This window comes from Corapipo altera, unplaced genomic scaffold (genome assembly GCF_003945725.1).
Source record: "Corapipo altera isolate COAL_440 unplaced genomic scaffold, ASM394572v1 55, whole genome shotgun sequence".
In the NCBI taxonomy this organism is placed as follows: Eukaryota; Metazoa; Chordata; class Aves; order Passeriformes; family Pipridae; genus Corapipo; species Corapipo altera.
Genome location: NW_020884882.1, coordinates 11,037,329 through 11,056,284, shown reverse-complemented (window position 1 = coordinate 11,056,284; position 18,956 = coordinate 11,037,329). Strand labels below are relative to the sequence as shown.

Sequence of the window (18,956 nt, the reverse complement as noted above, 5' to 3'; positions counted from 1 at the left end):
TGAAGGAAAAGAGAAAACTGGGAGAGAGAAGGGTTTTTTCTTTAATATGAGCCTCTGTGGAAGGACAATGCATGGTTCTGGAAGCTGCAATGCAATTCTTGAATCTTTGACATTTGCCATTTGGGGTGAAATTATGCCATCCTTGCCTGATTTGAATTGCAGAGTTACCCAAGGCATGTTCCAAGTGTTTGTGGCATGGCGAGTTCATTTCTTCTCTGTGTCAGATGGTGATTTAAAAAAAAAAAAGAAGAAAACAATGAATGCTTTTGCAAAGCAATGCCTTTGGGGTTATTTTAATTATTGTTATTACTCTTCTAAAACAGTTGCAGAAGTGCTTGAAATGGTCCTTAATTTGAACTGCCAGGAAAATAGTTCAGAATTTGGGAAATGAGACGCAAGAGACAAATATTGTCAAATGCTTGACCTGTTTTTCAGCTTTTGCTATCAATAGCTGTTATACCCTGGCCCCACTGTTTTTATGTGAGATTTAAATCAGTCTTGAACATGAGATTTCATACAAAATCTATCACTGTATTGAAAGGAATAATAGCCTTTCCATGCTATCTGGACTGTCTACTTTCTACATTAATAATGTTTTATAACCTTGGGGGGGCTGATTGGAACCTCTGCAGTGTTTCTCTTTGATTTAGTTTATGACAGCCTCTTTGAGCCACATTTAATATTTCAGTGGGATTATTTTAATCCCCGGTTACCCCTAAAAAATACAAATAATCAAACGTTAATTTACTGATTATGACAAAATGCACAGAGCTGGCTCAGGTTTATTTGGCCATACAACTGTTATTTGCAGAGAAACCCAAAGCAGGCTGGCATGTGCTTGAGAGTGTCAATCTCCCATCAGCAAGTAATGACTTTAAAGGAGGAGAGGATGGCTTTTGATGCGCTGTAAACAAGGATGAGGCTTTTGATGTGATAGCTCTTCACGGCCTAAGTCAGAAAATGCGTTGATGGCATAGAGATTGTTCACCCTCTTAAAATTAAGCCTGAGCAAATGAACTTTGCAAATTTAGGCTTAAACATACATTAAGGGGAGGAGACAAAATCAGCCTTTCTTCCCACTCCTTGCAAGGTGACTCCTGTGGCCATCAGTAGCCGAGGGCTGGAACCATTCACCCCGTGCTGGTGACCCCTTACTAGGCTGGCAGATGCAAACCAAAGACAAGGGGAGCTTTGAGCATCCCACTGCCCCACTCCCACTGTGCTAGAGAGTCCCTCATTAGGGGGGAGCAGGAAGGTCGGGGTTCAGGCTGCCCCAAAAGGTGCCTGGTGCTTAGGGAAGCTGCACCTTCCAGATGGAGCACGAGTGATGCCACATGCACATGCAATGACCCCCTTTCAGTTTTTACTTATGTAATAGGGACATAATCAGAGATGGGCAGATATAGCACAGTTTGTTTGCTTTCTGGGGAAATCACACTCCAGCAAATTCCTCCATCCCCTGTAGGATCGCCATGTTTCAGCAAAGACCTAAAAGGAGCTTCCACTCCAAGGACTCAGAGCAAGAGAGTAAATAAGGTTGAAAGCACTCGGAGCCCTTGGGGTCTTTTGGCAGACTGTGGATTTTGCAATGTTGACTGTTGCCTAAGAGCTCCTAAGTTATTCTTTTGGAATAAATGCTGCTTTGTGGGCCTCCCTTTCCTTCCCCATCACTCTCCACTTTGCCCCAGTACTAAGTATTTACACCCAACATGACGTTGCACTCACTGCGACTCCTCTGGTTTGCTGCTCCTGCCATGGGCTGATCTGATTTTTCAGAGTTCTCACATAATTTACAATCTTGGTTCTGACAGCTAATTACAGAAACAGGGCCCCGACAGTGCCTGCGTTTTGCAATTAGCTGAACCCACTAAGATCTCGCTAATTGTGGGCCAGCCAGGGGAGCAGGAGCTGCTTCAGGGTGGCTGGAAACAATGTTTGGAGGGTGAGACCCTGAACAGATTAAACTGGCACAGTCCTCCAAGCCTAGGTGACTTCAAACAGGGCTTCTGTACAAATAGGGATGGTCTGATTGAATGTTTTATCCTTTTCTTTGGGGGAAGATATTTCCTACATGTTGTATAAAATGATTATTTTCATGCATTTTTCTCCTTGTTAATCCAGTTAGTTGAAAGTGTTAGAAGTCCATTACAGGCGATAACTTTAATATAAAGGGTTTTATCCAGACAGCTGCTCCTACGCTGATTTATTTTGTTTTATGTGTATTTCTTCTAAGATGCTCTCCAAGCACAGCCTCACAGTCAGGCTGGTTTTTCCAAGATGAGAAAGAACTGAGTCCTTAAAGTCTCCAGAAGTCCCTGGGGAGCAGTTGTGCTCAGCTGGCATGGGTTGCTCTTAATATCAGGCAGGGCAATGTTTAAAAGAGAATAAACCCACAGGGCTGCCTCCAGTGCAGTGGCTGCAGAGTTATGTTCAAGGCCAGGCTGGAAGAAGCTCTGAGCAGCCTATTCTAGTGGAAGGTGTCCCTGCCTATGGCAGAGTTGGAACTTTAAGGTGTCTTCCAACCCAAAAGATTCCATGATGATTCTATGGGCTCCATGCCAGGGCAGGGCGTTGCTGCTTGCCTGCTGATGGGGACTGGGGAAGTGGGTCCCCCAACACCAGCCACTGCCAAAGGTGTAGCAGTGTGTTTTTTGGAAGGGGGATGGTTGAGCTGTCATTCTTCAAACAGCTGTATTTACTAGAGGCTGAAATGATGGGGGTTGGCCCCTTTCTTTTCCCCTTGCCCCATCTCCTGGCCCACCATGCCCGTTCCCGCATCTCTTGGTCCCATCACAGCTGGACCCTATATCTGCCCCTTCCCAATACCTCCTACCTCAGTTTCTTCTCTCTCCCTACATCTTTGATTCGGGTTAGTACCTCCAGAAGTCAGGAGCAGTTTGTCACTGGATGTTCCCACAGCACCTGACACAGCAGGGCCCTGGTCGAAAATTTGCCCCCAAGTGATACCAGTGGCAGATGCCAACATGAGGCACAGAGCCACCACTCAGGCAGGCTGCTGGGAGGAGGGATCCCTCCAGATGGCTGTTCGTTTTCTAAAGTCCCTCGTGGGTTGCATGAGCCGTTGTTTCTTGCACACAGTGCATGAAGACGTGCGGGGAGACGTCGCGGTACCGCAAGGTGGTCTGTGTGGATGAGAACAACAAGCAGCTGCAGGACAGCGGCTACTGCGATGCCAGCAAACGCCCCCCCGAAATCGAGAGCTGTGGGCTGCCACCCTGTGAATACATCTGGATCACGGGGGAGTGGTCAGAGGTGAGTCCCCATCCCGGTCCGTGCACAGGGACTGTGCCACTCAGCACCGGGTCGTACTCTCCTTCTCTCAGTGCTGCCCTTGCTGAGGTATTGCAACCCAAATCAACACTGACAGGGCAGTGCTGTGTGCTTTAATTATTATTTTTGGGGCTGTTTTCCTGTGCAATCTCCCTGTTGGAGAGAAAGGAACAAGGCTGTGGGAGATGACCAGGATATTAAAGACTAAAAGCAGCATGCTCAGGGTCCTAGCTAATATCTGGAGGCAATTTCCTTCCAAAGCACATCGTGTTCAGCAGGCACCCTCTTTGGTTTTTTGCTGGTTTATTTCATTCATTCATTTATTTAGGGGATTTTATTGCCATCCCCTCCTGGATGGCTCCAGGGCCCTGTGGGCTGTGCAAGGGTCCAGGTGATCATCACGGGGGAAAGGTGAGCCTGGATGTGACCATGGGGACACATCCTTCCTCAGTGCTGTCTTTGGCAGGAGCAAGGACCCAGAGTGAGCAAAGGCAGGAGATTCACCCTCACAGTTGGGAGAGGGCTTGGCAAGGAAAACAGATGAGTTTTCCTTGCGGCAGGCACCGCATGCAGGAGGACCTGGGCTAATCTCAGCCTGTTTCCTCCTGCAGCCAGTGAAGGATTACTTTCAGTTGGAGGAACAGCAGAGGGAAATGACAAGGCAGCTGCTGACACAGCACTGATTAAAAAGAAAGAACAAGAAAAGGGAGAAAAGAAAACATGCCAGAACTGAGGGGGAGGAGACAAGCCACCCAAGATAGAGCAGGAGAGGGAAACATGGTGACATGATAATATCTCAGAGCAGCCTGGTCTCCTGAGTGATTTCCTAAGAGAAATACTGAGCTGCCTGTGAGGCTGAAGCCCTGGCTACCCCTTGCTCAGACACCCTCTACCCACTCCCAACATCTCTGACCCTCTGGGAGCACTCTGGTCCATGAAGACAGAGAGGTGGGATAGGGCTCTCAGAGGCAGAGCTTGTCTCTCCTCAGCTCCCACTCAGCCTTTTGAGGAAGGCAGAACACTGTTTATCTTCTAATTACAAGGAAAAATTTCTCGTTCTTCCGTTGTGCCAAATACCTGCAATTCAGGGTCAATCTTGACTGTTTTCTATCTCTGTGTATCCCATGGAAAAAAAAACTAACAACAAACCAAACCAACTAAATAATAGAGGCATTTCTGAGTTCCCAAGGATCTTCTGCTCCTTTCTTTGCACTTGGGAAGAAATAACATGTGCCCAGGAGCCAGCCTGGCATAGAGAGTCCTGGAGCACCTGTAGATCCATTCCAGAGAGGAACTGGGTGCTCAAAGACAGTGTCAGGCACCAGCTCACTTGTAGCAGCCACTCACGATACTCATGACTGGCTTAACTAGATACTAGTGATCCCCTGGAGCAGCTTGCTGTGTTACAAGCTGACAAGGTGTCTTTTCCTCCCCGTTTTGGGCAGCCTTACTGAAGGCATGTGGTGCTCACTGGTGTTTCCTCTGCTCGCAGTGCTCGGTCACGTGTGGGAAGGGATACAGGCAGCGCCTCGTGTCCTGCAGTGAGATTTACACCGGGAAGGACCACTATGAGTACGGGTACCAGAACATGGTCAACTGTCCTGGCACTCAGCCACCCAACATCCAGCCCTGCTACCTCGGGGAATGCCCTGTCTCGGCATCCTGGCGCGTCGGCAACTGGGGAAGCGTAAGTTTGGAAAACTTCTTTTTTTAACTGAAAAGATTGGAACAAACTGGTATTTTTTTTATGTCAGGGACACAGAATGAAGGTTTGGAGGGGGAATGTTTAAAAGCTGCATAAATTAATGCACTGAATACTCTGGTGGAGCAGCAGCCCCACTGTGTGTAGGGCTCCATGCTCCAGACTGAACACCATCGTATGGGGGAGTCCCACCAGCTACAAGTAGAGTCGTAATCTCCATGAAAATTTGGATGTAGCCAAAATTTGTGACGGTGTTGATGGTCATGCTGAGTGCTCAGCTGAAGAGGGGGGTCGTTGCAGAAAACAAGAGTTTGAAAGTCTTGTGCTGGAAAAATCGATGGATCGCTGGCAACTGCAGTTGATCCCACCCGGCCACGTGTATGAACAAGACTTTGGAGCCACCGGTAGGCCAAAACTGGTGGCCACCAGCCAACTGGTGACTCATTATTTGAGCCTTAAAATTATTTTTTTTCTTTTTTTTTTTTCCTCCCCCTCCTTCTTGCAAATGCTGAGACAGGGGAGGGGAAAGAATTTGGCCTTTCTGCTAAAGTTATTTGGGTTGAGCCTCTTCTGGGGCCTAAACTACAAGATCAAATTTTAGTTAAGGTGATAACATTTCACTTCTTTGGGCTTCTGACATTCTTTGAAATGTGATGTTTCTCCCATAAACTTGATTTATTAACCCAGCTCAGGCATTTGTAGGAATTTGTCAAACCTTTACAAGGTAACGAGGGTAAAGCCAAGCAATATGTAGTGGAAGTTGTCACAGTAACTGGCAAAGCTGTTTGAAACCAAAGTTCCTCCTGCCCCATAGGAAGCTTCAGATCCTCCCTGAGAGTCAATGCAGAGGATGAGCTGCTGTTTGGTAGCTCTAGTAACCTGTGCAACTTCAGCCTTAAGATTGCCCTTGATTTGGGCTGTTTGAGGATGACCCAGTATTTGCACAGATTTATCTATTTTTCCAGTGGGTGAGGGGAGAGAAGATTGAGGCTCCATTTTTTTTGTGCAATTTGGGTAGAAAACAACAGCCATGTTTGTTCAGGGGCCCCTGGCAGCGACCCAAGCAATGTCTCACAGCCACCAGGAGAGGATTTCTACCATGCAGGCCTTCTGGTGAACATTTCTCTCTTGTGTGACCTTCCTAACGTGAAAAATAAACCATTTCACTTGAGCACATGGTTCACTTTAAGCAACTGCCTCATCCAGCAAAGCGTGCAAATGCTGAGCAAAGTATGGTAGTCTTCTTGAAGTAATCAGTGTTGGTGATAATAATGAAGGGATTAATAATCAAAGGGACTACTCATTTGATTAAAATTAAACTTGTGTTTGAACACTTTGCAGGATTGGAGTCTTTCTCTTGATGCAAGGGAAACATCCTGTCTCTGTTCTTCTGGAACCCAGAAACTGTTGAGATAAACCCCAGATCTCTGTCTTGTGTCCTGCAGTGCTCTGTCACCTGTGGAGTTGGGGTCATGCACCGGTCGGTGCAGTGTTTGACGAACAACGACCAGGTCAGCAGCTTGTGCCATGTGGATCTGAAACCTGAGGAGAGGAGGACATGCCACAATGTCCATGACTGTAAGTATGCAGATTTGCACCTTCCTTTGCCTTTCTCATGGCTTCAGCATCTTTTCCCGTCAAACTGCTAGAGATCTGCAGTCTTTCCAAGCATTGGGAGCCATCCAACTAAGCACTAAGGCACACCAGGGAAACCTCTGAAAAATAAACAAGATGTTTTGATGTTTTGGATGCCTCACAGTGTTCCAAAAGAAATTTTGATGTACAGTTGCTCAGTAACTACAAGTATTTCTGTTTTGTTTCAGGTGAACTACCAAGGAGTTGCGAAGATGTTAAAAATCTCAAAGGTGTCACTGAAGATGGTGAATATTTCCTGCAAGTCAAAGGAAAGACGTTAAAGGTGCATTTCAGCAACAGAATGATAGTTAATGTTTTCCAAAGGTGCAAGAGGACCCTAGATGTGCTCTTCACTTCCACTCTTGGATTTTCTACCTTTGGTTTTCTCAGCGATGCCTTTGCCTTGTGACAAAATTCTGGTTTCTCTCTCTCAGGTGTATTGCTCTGGGATGCAGACTGACAGCCCAAAGGAGTATGTGACCCTTGTAAATGGAGATGCAGAGAATTTTTCAGAGGTGTATGGATACAGGTAAGAAATCCTGTAATGGTGAGCTTCACAGTGTTTTTTGTTTTTCATGGCAATATTTTCCGGTCATGAGTAGAAAGGGTTTTCTTTTGATTTAGATTGCATAACCCGACCGAGTGTCCGTATAACGGGAGCAGACGAGAAGACTGCCAGTGTAGGAAAGATTACACAGCAGCTGGGTTTTCCACCTTCAGCAAAGTAAGGCTGGACCTGAACACTATGCAAATAATAAGTGAGTAAAAACAGGGCCTTGCCATTAAAAACAAAATGTTTGTTTTACACAAATATAGCTGTAACTACAAGCAAGCAGTAGTACTCTAGTGAGCAATATTCCTGAGCTTTCCTGTTAAAAGCTGCTTTTAAACTTGGTCACCTGTTTGCTGCTTTACTCTTGGAGACTGCAACTTGAGTACATCAGAGATGCTTGTATCATTTCTCTGTAAAACAGGACAATATTAAGACAATTGTTGGCACATCTGCTCTGCAGAATGAGTATTTGCATGCACCTGGCAGGCCAGTGTATTTTTTGAAGGATTTTATTTCATTTGATCTCCTATTTTGAGACTGGACTCAGACACAAAGCTTAACCAGGGAGGAGCTGCCCCCCATTTTGCACAAAGGGGTGTCAGGAGATCCCAGTGCAGGGGATTCCACCAGGGTGGGGATGCTGCTCCCTATGGTCAGGGCAGAGGAGGCTCTTGGCAGAGCCAGACCATGGGGAAATAATTTGTGTTGGTAGTGATGGAGGTGGGGACATGGATTAGCAGGGGAGAAGAGGGCTGTAGCTGTGCAGTATAAGTGATACCCTGTCTCTCTTTTAATTCCTTTGAGCTGGAAGCCACCTCACCACCACAGAGCCTGTAGCATCCCATAGGGTTACAGTTTCAGTCTCCCTGACTCCAGGGATGCTATCAGTTTCCAGAAAATGTTTTAAAAATACAACATATCGTTGGGAGTTCATTCAGTAAATAGCTGAGGGTTTTTTAACAAATCAAAATCCTTCCTTGTAAAACGACTCTTTATCTGATAAGTGGGTTTTATCACTTAATTTTCAAGACCTCCCAGTCTATTAATCTGTAAAAAGCTACTAATAATCTGTAAAAGCTTCTAGGTAAAGATCTGAAAGGAACCACCCTCGGGGAATTTGATACCAGCTCCCTTTGAATTTCAAAAGCAGCTGGGCACCTTCCTCTGTTGGGCAGGAGCTATCTCACATCCCCATCTAAATGAGTCTCAGTTACTTCAGATCCTTCCAGAGCAAAATACCCCAATTCCCTTTGAAAACCCGACCCCTGGGCTGGGGCAGCCAGGAGAGCAGAGATGGTTGTTTGCTTTTGTTTAAAAGAGAGATTTAGGAGGTCCTGTAGCCTTCTTGAAAGTGGGGAATTTTCTGATAGAAAAAGAAATCCCAAGTCATAGGTTCAAGTTTTGTTGTTATTTATACCTTGTTCTTAAATTACCAATGGACTTAAACCAAATTGTAAACACTGAGTGTATAAGTTTTCTGTTAAATTCAGTGTTCATGTGCTGGGAGTCACATGTGGGATGAATTGGGAGATTAAATATTAAAGATCTAGTAGTCTTCACTCTCAAGATTAATGTGTGAAACCAGGTTCAGTGAATTTAAACGTTAGCAAAGAACACGTTTACATTTATTTTGTCTCTCTCCCTGCATCTTTCTTTCCATGTTATTCACTGACTCTTCTCCACAGCAACTGACTTACAGTTTGCAAGGACACATGATGGACGACCTGTTCCTTATGCCACTGCTGGGGACTGCTACAGTGCTGCCAAATGCCCTCAGGTATTTGACAAGAGGATTTCATAGGAATTGGTGCCATTTGTTATGTTCAGGCCCTCTATTAATTACTGCTGATCACATCAGCCCAGCTTCAGTGTGTGGCACATTCTTATCTCAGTGATCAGAAACTTTTCCCTCTGTGAAGATGGAGAAAGTTCCCTTTGTGAAGACGGAGAAAGTAGTTTCCACTTTCCATATTATCAGGACAGTGGCTGCCTAAGGGACATTCCCTATGGCCTCAACCAACAGTAAAGGAGAAAAGGAAGAAGAAATAGGCTGTGGGAGAAGAACTGGGCTTTACATGGGTAGTTGAAGGCAGGGGGATCAGTCCATGACAGGGATTGGTGGAAATGCTGGGCAGGGAGAGCAGGAGGGAGTCAGGGAACCTGCCTCTGTGCTCTGCAATCTTGTACCCACTTAAACCAGTTTGCAGGGGTGCAAGAAGATGGGTGAGACAGCCCCTCTGGATAGGAAGGCAGCAGACAGACAGCAAGACTCCTGCCATGCCAGCTCTGGGAGAGGTGCCTGAGAAGGAGAGGGCATTTGCGGGGCAGGAACAGTTCAGATTTCTGCTGCTGGAAAGACAGAGCCCATCTGTCAGAGACCACAGTGGTACCTGCCAGCTGCAGCCCCAGTGTCCTCTCACCCTGCTGTTTATTTTGACAGTAGCCTCATGGGACCATCACTGACCCCACTTTGGGGCTGCAAAAACACTGACAAAATGAAGGTGGTGCCTGTGCACCAGGGCAAATCCAGCCTGTCCCAGCACCACAAGTTGCCCAGCCATGAAAGCACGGAGTAGGACACAGGCTAAGTTGCCTCCTCAGTAGCTCTAGAAGGTGATGTAGAACATCTAGCCCAGCTGCTTGGAAAAAATATGCTTTTTGAAAGTCTTTAGGAGACAACACTGTGTTATAGATGGCTTGCTGCATGTCCCTAGCACGCCCAGCTTTTGTGGGGCTGGGGGATGATAAGTGATAAGTTTGGATAGTCCAAGGTGTGGGATGGACCATATTGGCAAATGGCATTATGCAGGGAATTGCAGCAGCAGACGGCAGAGGGCAAACCTCTCCATCTCCTTCCCTCCCTGCTTTTGGAGCTGACACTTTTCTGCACAGCTCAGCAGCTTAGGGATTGACTTCTTACCTCAGGAATCCTCATGAATGTTAATATCTGTCTACCTGACCCAGAGAGTTTGCTCCTCTCAGAAAATCAGCGTTCCCAAGGCAGCAAGTGCAAGGAGCAGAGCTAACAGCCATCTGGTACCTCGTGACTGTGCTGGGCTGTGGGTCAGCCTGGGGATGTGTCCAAAAGAATTCTTCCGTGGGTCCAGAAACAGGCAGGGCTGGAGTCTGCCATGGGGGTGAGGGGAGGGCTGGGGGGCTGAGCATTGGATGCCAGCATACTCCTTAATTTTCCATTTTTGAGAAAAGGGGGAATGAAGTGTTTTAAAGAAATAAGCAAATGAAAGAGTTTTTATTTTACTGAAGTCCGGGGGGAAACAAACAAACACACAAACAAACAAAAAAAACCGAACAATGAAAAAACCCAGTGAAAAATAAGGAAAATAAGGACAAGTGTGCCCTCTCCAGTTGAGGAGGGAGCAGTGACAGTGGCTGCAGCACATCCTTGGAGTCCCTTCCCATCAGCTGCTGGAGCATGTCAGGCTCCGCAGTTTGCCATGGAAAAGCCAAGAATGCCCTCACCTGGCAGAGAAAAAGCAGTGCAAAACCAGGAAAAAAGTGCAAAACCTGGGTAAGGCAGTGAAAACCGGGAATAAAGGGTAGTTCAAAAGCAAGCTGCAGCCCCTCCTTCTCTGCAGCCACCAAGCAGAAGGAAATTCCTAATGCAAGCCCTGCTGTGATTTGTACAATGGGCTAATCATGGTCACAGCGATGGAAAACAAGGGAAATGTTGCTGGCAAAATCCTGTTAGAAAAGTGATACTGTGACATGCCAGGAGGCCAAAGCACAGCGTTTTGGGATAACCAGGCTCTTCTTGTTTTTTAGGGTCGCTTCAGCATAGACCTTTATGGGACAGGCCTGTCCCTAATGGGAACAGCCAAGTGGCTCTCACAAGGGAATTATGCGGTGTCGGAAATTCAGAAATCCCCAGTAAGTTGTAACTTAAGTTATGGCTGTACCTGCTCATCAGAAGTTTTTAATCACCACATTGTCATTCACAGCAACATCTTCCAATAGAGACTAATAAAAAAGAACATCTGACATTAAAGTGTTGCCTGTAATGGTAGTGGGGGGGAAGAGGCCCTCGCGGGTTTAACTTGATCAGAGTTATTGCAATTAATTAGTGAGCCTGATTAACTGTGAAGCTGAAAACACTGAGTGCTGTGGGGCAGAGATATCCTTAATTAGTTGTCTGAGATGTCCATCATGAAGTGTGCATCACAGGGCTCGGCAGCAGGACGAGGGCATGTGGGGTCAGGGCTGCAGAGCAGGGTTGGACCTACTGGAGAGGGTCTGGTGCCAGGCAACTGCCCTGAGTAGGAATTGTTCCCAAAACACCGCTGATAAAGTCTGGAGGATGTGGACCTTCCTGCTGGGCTGGGCTGGGTTTATCTTCTTGAGAGTCACTCAAGTTCAAGTGGGCTGGGGTGCTGCTGGCGTGCTGGCAGGGGCACCATCCTCTGCCACTGCCTGTGGCTCTGCTGACTGGAGGCCTCAGGCTAAGCCAGGCAGCCCTTCAAAATCACTCCACAGCCAAATTTGAACTTGTACTGCTTAATTTGCCTGCCATTGACACCTCCCTCACTGTGTGCCATCACTCTGTTGCTTCTGTGTCACGTTCTGAAATGGTAGAATACTAGGATTGCTTTTTTGGCTGTTACTTCATGTGAGTCATCCTGATTGCCCCTGTTAAAACTCTCCAAAGGAGGTCACTGTAACCATTTAACAAAAAGCAATTTGCAAAATATTCTCTCCTGCACTGCTTTCAGTCTCCCTGGCTCTGGGGAGCTCCATGAACCCCTAAGCCTCATCTGTTCTGGTGCTCTTAGGGGAGAATTAAATACTACTGGTCTGACCATGCTGCAGGTAGAAGAGGACCAGCACAGTTGTTAGTTCTGTATGTCAGTTCTGGCAGGTGCTTTGCTATTCTCCCTTTCAGAAAGGAGAAGCCCGACCAGACAACTTTGGGCTTGCAGAGAACATCGTGGCTGGCAGAATTAAAACAAACTTTAAGGGACAGGGTTGCTTAAAGATCCTTCATCACCCGGTAGCATCTGTCAAGTGCTGTTCCAAGGGTGTAATTGCCCACAGGAGTAGAAGAAAGAATGGCATAGTGAAAAGAGATGATAGCAGCCTGCTGCAGTCCCAGATCAATAATGTCAAGGGCAGGGTGGAGCTCGTTTAAAAATAAATGCTTTGTGCAACCTTGTTCTGTGCTTACGTCCAATTTTCTGGTAATTGAGGGTTGAATTCCCCTCAAGGACTATCTGTCCATTGTAATGACCAAGAGGAGAAAGACTCTACAGAGATGGGATAAGGAAGACCAGATGGAGGTATTGATCTCCTGACTCAAGCTCAGAGTTGCACTGTGCTTGCAGGGCTCACCTGGAGACCAGGCCAAACTCAGGACCACTCCACATTTTCCTTTTCTGGCTGTGGGAAGGGGAGGAGGGATGGTACCTGAGCAAGTAGGATTGCCTCATTCCATCACTTTCCCTCCCATCTTGTCTCTGGAGCTGGTCCAGGCTTTTCCCTTCCAAATGGATGTTTCTTGGTACTGCCTGCAAATATCCCTCCCATGCCCTTCCCATGTTCAGGCACAGCTGAGGAGTTGTTATTGTCCAATGTGGTTTTGCTCTTGCATGAGCCAAGTTTTCCACTCATTACTATTATTCAGTGTGGGGCAAGTCACAGAAAGCAGATAGCCTTGAGATATCCCTCCAAACAGCCTTCTCCTTGGGCAGCTTTCAATGTAATAAATCAAAACTACCCTTTCTTATTTGTGTCCACCATCTGGCCTGGTAGCACTGAAGAGAATTACATTTGTGTGTATTTGAATATAGTGGTGATTTTGTAGATTGATTTAAGCATCATTTGTTTTCCTTCCAAGCCATTTTCTATTAAAAATCCTGGCTAGAATAACCTGGATCTGGCCCTTCCACAATGTGGAGTTCCTGAGCCCTTACTAAGATGTTATTTCTGATTTTGCCTGCAGGATGGTACCAAAGTAGTGGGAAGATGTGGTGGTTACTGTGGGAAGTGTACTCCATCATCTGGAACAGGCCTCGACATTCAGGTGTTATAGCGATGGTAAGTTCTCAGCAGCTTCTGCATGAAGGGAAATATTCCCAAAAACATCCTGAAGGAACAGATCAGGCCATGCTTGCAAAAACACTTGTGCATTGAGCGCACTGGGGACAGCCACACACTCCACACAGCATCCCGGTGGGATCCCCTGCTCCCCCAGTAACCCTAATGGTGCTAATGGAAACACACTTCCCGCCTCACTGACACCTACTTTGGCTCCGCTCTTGTGTTGATCTCTCTAGTTACAGGTTCCAGAGGTGAAGATGATGATCTGACTCTAATATGCACCTTGTCTGTCTTTTCTAGGTTCTCTGGGAGCAGCCAGCGGAGATGCGATGGATGAAGGATAGCGATGCAATACCTCTGCCTTCCACTTTTGTATCTGTTTATATGTATATAGATTGCATATTCTTAATGTACAGTATAATATTTATGTTTGGGATTATTTATTTTGATTTAATATTTTTGTACGTAAAATCATTATATTAAGGCTGCTTTTACTATTTTTATTTTTTATTGTTAAATTCTGCAGTCAAACCACTGCATTTTGTATACTCTACATTATATGTAGCATTATGACAAGTGATACTTTATTGTCACTGTATTCAGTTGTTTACTTTCAATCAGTAATTTTCCTTCAGTTATGGGCTGCTTTGGCCCTCCACGGTGCTACACAATCTGCATAGGGGTATTTTTGGCATTTCAATCTGTCTTTATGTAAGGAAAATAGACAAGATGTGCTTAAATTTTATTTTTAGGGATTAGGCTGACAGCACTCAAGGAAAACATGACAATGAATACAGTGCTAGTTGCATTAGCAATCTTTATCTTTTAGGTATGTTTTGAATTTCACATGACCTCTGTGGCCAGTGCTAAAAGCACTGGTTTGGTGCTAACATGATATTTATTAATGCTCTGTAGTTTTAGTTAATCCGGTGCCTTTATCAGTGAAAAGGGGATACAGCAGAAAAATTGTCAGGCGATTCAAATCTGTTAAGATCTACCCCAGCTTTAGGAAGATTCCTGCAGATGGATCTTCAGCTCAAGCCCCTTTTCCGTAGGGCTCTGAAGTGAACTCACTTTTTAAAAAAACATCTTTGTCTCCTAATTGCATGTGCCACTGTGCTTCCTGGCTCCATCTGGAAGCGGGGTATTAACTCATCCCAGACAGGCTGATCAGGCCATATGTTTCCCTGGACTGTGCACTCAGAAGTGATGCAGTTTCTTACAGACTTTGTCACAAAATCCTAGCGTGAAGCTGAAAGCATCCCTGCCGTGTTCCCTCCACAGCAGGGGATGGGGGACAGCACGCCCAGCCAAGCCGCCCCTTCTCTTGGCCAGGGCACTCCACTGCAGGCACCTGCAGCATTTCCCCGGCTTCCTACTCACTCCCAGACCATCTGCAAAGGGAGGCTTCAGCGCTGGCGCTGCCTTGTTTCAACAAGATCACTCTGTACTTACAGATGACTCTGCTCCCCCTTCAAAAACAAGCTGCTTTACGCCTACTTCTGTGTTGCCTCGGATCTTCCTGGTAAGGCATCTGTGCTCCTTGCTTCTCTGCCATCCCATGTAAAACCAGACCTTTAGCGCTGGCTTCTTTTTTAGTATAAATTGAGGAGCCATGTCCCATAGGTGCCATGGCTCCTGCCTGTACATAGCCCTCCACTTGTGGCACGCCACACTTTTGCAGAGCTTCGTAGCACGTTGAACGGGGGTGATGTGACCAGATTATTTTTGTAGTCTATGACTATGTCCCTTATCTCTTTCTCCACAATTTTACTTAGTGATAGGAAGATGCTGCCCTCTCACCTTATATGTCAGGGCAGCCAGGAGCACAAAGTACAAGGAAAGGAAGCTTTACAGCACAAAATTGCCAGCAGTTTGGAAAACCAAAGAGGCTTATCTGCTGCTCCAGATAACTCTTGCCATTTTGGATGCAAACAGTTAACAAACACAACCTCAGGATCTTGTGTGAGTCTTTTACAGAGCTCCCCAAAGGATGTGTAATCAGTCTGTTACAAAACAGTTGGATCAATGGTGATAAACGATCCGATCCCTGGATTCATAACCCATGTGTGTGCTGGGCTGTGTTCAGCCTTTGGAGTGAAACCTGTCAGCCTGACAGTCAGGGATTGACGTGTTCCTGTCAGCTGGGAGACATCTCACAGGCAAGCAGCTACAGAACTGGTGAAAAAAAAAAGGGAAAAAGGGAAAGGGGAAAAGGGAAAGAGAAAGAGGAAAAAGGGAAAGGGGAAAGGAGTAGTAATGGAATAGTGATTTTTTTTTTAATGATAATTGCTTATGTATAACTTCTGTAGGGGAAAAGGGAAAATTGCACTATGAACTTTAGAAAGAAACAGTGGTGCTTAGAAAGTACAGGCTTATTATATTTTCTCTAATGAAGTGAATGGCTATTTATAAAAAGAAATATTATTTTGACCTGTACATTTCATTTCTACCGTATAGTTTCATAGCAGCTATCAACAGAGCAAGAGAAGCCTAAAAAATATTAAACTATAAGGGAAAAAAATGACAGAGCACTGATCCTGTGGTTCATTAATGGGCATCATTAAATAGAGCAGATTTTGAGGACCAGAGACAATAGACATTTCTTGTTCAGGAAACAACTCTGGATTTTGTATATCAATACCATTATTTTTCTACAAACTGGGGTATTTTTTGCAAGCACTTTCCTGTACAGTGTTTCTTTTCTTTCTGCTTATACTCAAAAGGAAATGAAAAGACTCATAAGACATGTCTGTATGGTCTTGCTGCATTTGCCATCGTATTTCAATGGATGTGCTATTATAGAGGCAAAATACTTTGTACACAATGGAATAATACATTGAATGGTAAACTTCCTTTCTGTGCTGGTGTTTATTTCTGAGCTTTGGGTTCCTTGTTTGATTGTCCCATGGAAAAGGAATGAGGGAGGGGAAGAATGTTGTTTATATATAACCTTGCCCCAAGCCCACAATGGAGTCTGTGGACCAGGGACCATTTTGGACAATGGCCCTGACTATCCACTCATGTCCTTCTGGTTGGATAGACTGATGGTCCCCAATTTCTGCCGAGTAGAGGAGTGCCCCAATGTGCAAAACATACACAAGCACATCCCAGAGGTGCCCCATGAGCTGTTCAGAGGTGCCTGGTGACCAGCTGGTGCTGCCTTCATTGACCAGGGACATCCTTTGCCATGGGATGAATAAGGGAGACAAAACAGTTCATTTTGCAAATGTTTTTGAAGGATGAGCTGGGATGCTGGACCTGGTCCACACCACTAGCAGTGCTATTGAGAGAAATGTGGGGAAAACCCCCAACTTTTCTAAGCTGGGAAAAATAGCATCAAATATACCAGAAAATTCAGGTAGAAGAAATTTGGGTTAAGAGGAAGTAAACGTGGGGACCAGCTCCCAGGAGGACAATCATGTGATGAATTGCAGCCACTCTGACATCACCACTACCCCAAAGACTGCAGGTAAGAGTGAAGAAGTTGCATTTTCTGTCCTCCCTTGTATGTTACTCAGGCATTATGTCAGAAAATGCTGCAGATCTGTTACTGCTGGCAACTCTAGCTTTTTCCAGCTTCTGAGTTTTCAACCCAAAGGAGAGAGGATTCCTTCCTCATGCTGTCTGAAACACTGTCAGATGAAGAAAACAGAGCATGCATTATTTCAAAAGCTCAGTTCTTAGTTTCAATGACCAATCTTTTAAGGGTATCTTTATTTTCTATCATTTATCCTTAATAAATGATTACAAATATTTTAAACATGGGCTGCTGTGGGATTAAGTAAACAGGGTGTGTGCACAGTCCCTGACTCATATTTAACCTTCCAGCCCTGTATAATGACAGGGTCATTTTAACACTTTTAGTGCTTAGGTCCTGTTATTCTATGCAAATTGCAGCACTCTTCTTCAGCCTTGTTGTACAGCTTCAGAGACAGAGGTGATTGCTTCATCTCTTCAGCTTTCTGCCCCAATAATGGGTATTTTTCCACTATAGAAAAATAAAATGCATTTTATTGAAGGTTGTTGGAAAACACACATCTCAAGGAACTAGCGTTAAATCAAGACATTTGCTAGAAAACCTTCTTCTCCACTTACTCCTATAGCCCCACTTACTGTATTGAAAAGTGCAGAGAGGCAGAAAAGACCAAGGAGGGGAAAAAAATTTTCCACTGAGGCACTTCCAGACCTGCTCTAGTGGGTCTTTCCAACACAACTCCTCTTCCCAAACCGATTGAGGGCTGACTTAGAAGAAAACATTCCGCTGGGGAAGAGCATTGAGGTGAGAGACTTCTTTCATTATCAGGCAAAGGCACAGAAATTCAACCCAACCCAGGAGTCATTAACAGCTGAAGCAGCTCAGCCCTTGTGGTAAGTTCTCCCATTGCCTGAACTATTAAAATGGAGAACTCTTCAAATCAGGTCGTTGTGAGAGACACATTTGAGTTCATCCAGAAGTCACCAACCTTTGTAGCTGTTGGTCATGCAGTGGGAGGGGATGAGTCCCTTTGCAGTACACATTCCTGCAGCTCTCCAGCTTGTATTGAGCAGGAGGAAGGAGCTGATGACCAAAAGTGGTGCCTGTCGGTCTCACTCCAATATTTTCCAAGTATTTTTGCCTGTGGAGTTATCCAGGCAATTGGAATTGTAGCCCTCCAGAAGCAGATTTAGTTGACAAGTTTCTGACCTCTCTTTGCAATAGTGAGATGGAGAACGCTAAGAAGTTATTTTTGGCCTTCACAGAAGAGTCTGAGTTTCCACTTCAAAGTTGGCTTAATTTTTCAGCTATTTTATATTAGCAAACATAAAGCAGAGTTTAAAAAAAAAGAAAAAAATCAAAAGGAGAAAAGAATAGTGTTTTGACCTAACCCAGATGCTTTTTATACTTTATTTCCTGGGAAGTTTTGTTTGTTTGTTCCACTTTAAAAAAAAACAAACAACAAACCTGCGAAATTTTCCATGAAAATACTTCTGCCTCTCTCTAGTTATAAATATTGCTTCTGAAGTGTTTGGAGATGTGATTAGTTGACTGTAAGCCCAGGGAGATGTGTTGTAGGTACAATTTTAAGCCAAGGGAAGCTGCTCCAGGCCCTCCAAGGTAGTGGCTGCATATGAAGTGCAGAGGCTGAGGCCATGCCCATCAATCCATTCCCACCAAGAAAACCTCAGTTCTGTTGGGAGCAGAATGGTTTCCACTTTACATTTCACAGGCTTCAGCACATGCCTGGCTCTAACACTCAATCTGAGCTGCCAGCAGCAATACTAAGCTGCAGCTACTTAAACATTTGTTGGTACTCAGTGTCTCCATTTCTGAGGAGACAGCATGAGGAGAGGAGCCAGCAGTCTGGAGTAATCTCTGAATACAAACGTCTTTGTATGTGGGGCAGAGGGTGCAGGGGGAGGCAGGGCTCTGCCTATTCTCTCCCTTAAAATCATTACTTGGCTCCATTCATATGCTTATAACTTCTTCATCCTTCTTTTAATCTGCAACTATATTTCAGATGAGCAATTAAATTAATCAGGTCTTTGCTGCATTGTCCTTTTCTAATCCATCCTCTCTGGCTGGCTGACCTTCCCCTTTGAAGCTATTCACTGCTCGCTGCCTGCCTTCCCCAGCCCCATGCAGAACAGAAAGCAGCATTTGCTGTGAAACGCTCACGGTAGCAGGGAAGTGGGAATGGATCCCTGCAAACTCACTGGCAAGAGCAGACATGTTTGTCCAGG

The 18,956-nt window shown here is 45.3% G+C and overlaps 1 protein-coding gene across 6 annotated transcripts in view; it reads left to right on the top strand.

Moving 5' to 3' along the window:
• Positions 1 to 16,087, top strand: part of ADAMTS9 (ADAM metallopeptidase with thrombospondin type 1 motif 9) — an 83,534-nt gene extending 67,447 nt beyond the window's left edge. For 4 of the 6 annotated variants that reach the window (XM_027640407.1, XM_027640406.1, XM_027640408.1 and 1 more), the window contains 10 exons: positions 3,100 to 3,273; positions 4,784 to 4,978; positions 6,439 to 6,571; positions 6,817 to 6,911; positions 7,063 to 7,157; positions 7,253 to 7,386; positions 8,867 to 8,958; positions 10,965 to 11,069; positions 13,135 to 13,229; positions 13,533 to 16,087. In XM_027640407.1, coding sequence (XP_027496208.1) covers positions 3,100 to 3,273; positions 4,784 to 4,978; positions 6,439 to 6,571; positions 6,817 to 6,911; positions 7,063 to 7,157; positions 7,253 to 7,386; positions 8,867 to 8,958; positions 10,965 to 11,069; positions 13,135 to 13,224 — 1,113 coding nt within the window. In that variant the 3' untranslated portion in view covers positions 13,225 to 13,229; positions 13,533 to 16,087. Of the gene's footprint in view, positions 1 to 3,099; positions 3,274 to 4,783; positions 4,979 to 6,438; positions 6,572 to 6,816; positions 6,912 to 7,062; positions 7,158 to 7,234; positions 7,387 to 8,866; positions 8,959 to 10,964; positions 11,070 to 13,134; positions 13,230 to 13,532 lie in introns of those variants that run through there. The other 2 variants (XR_003527191.1, XM_027640409.1) reach the window with 2 other exon arrangements.
• Positions 16,088 to 18,956: the final 2,869 nt, after the last annotated feature.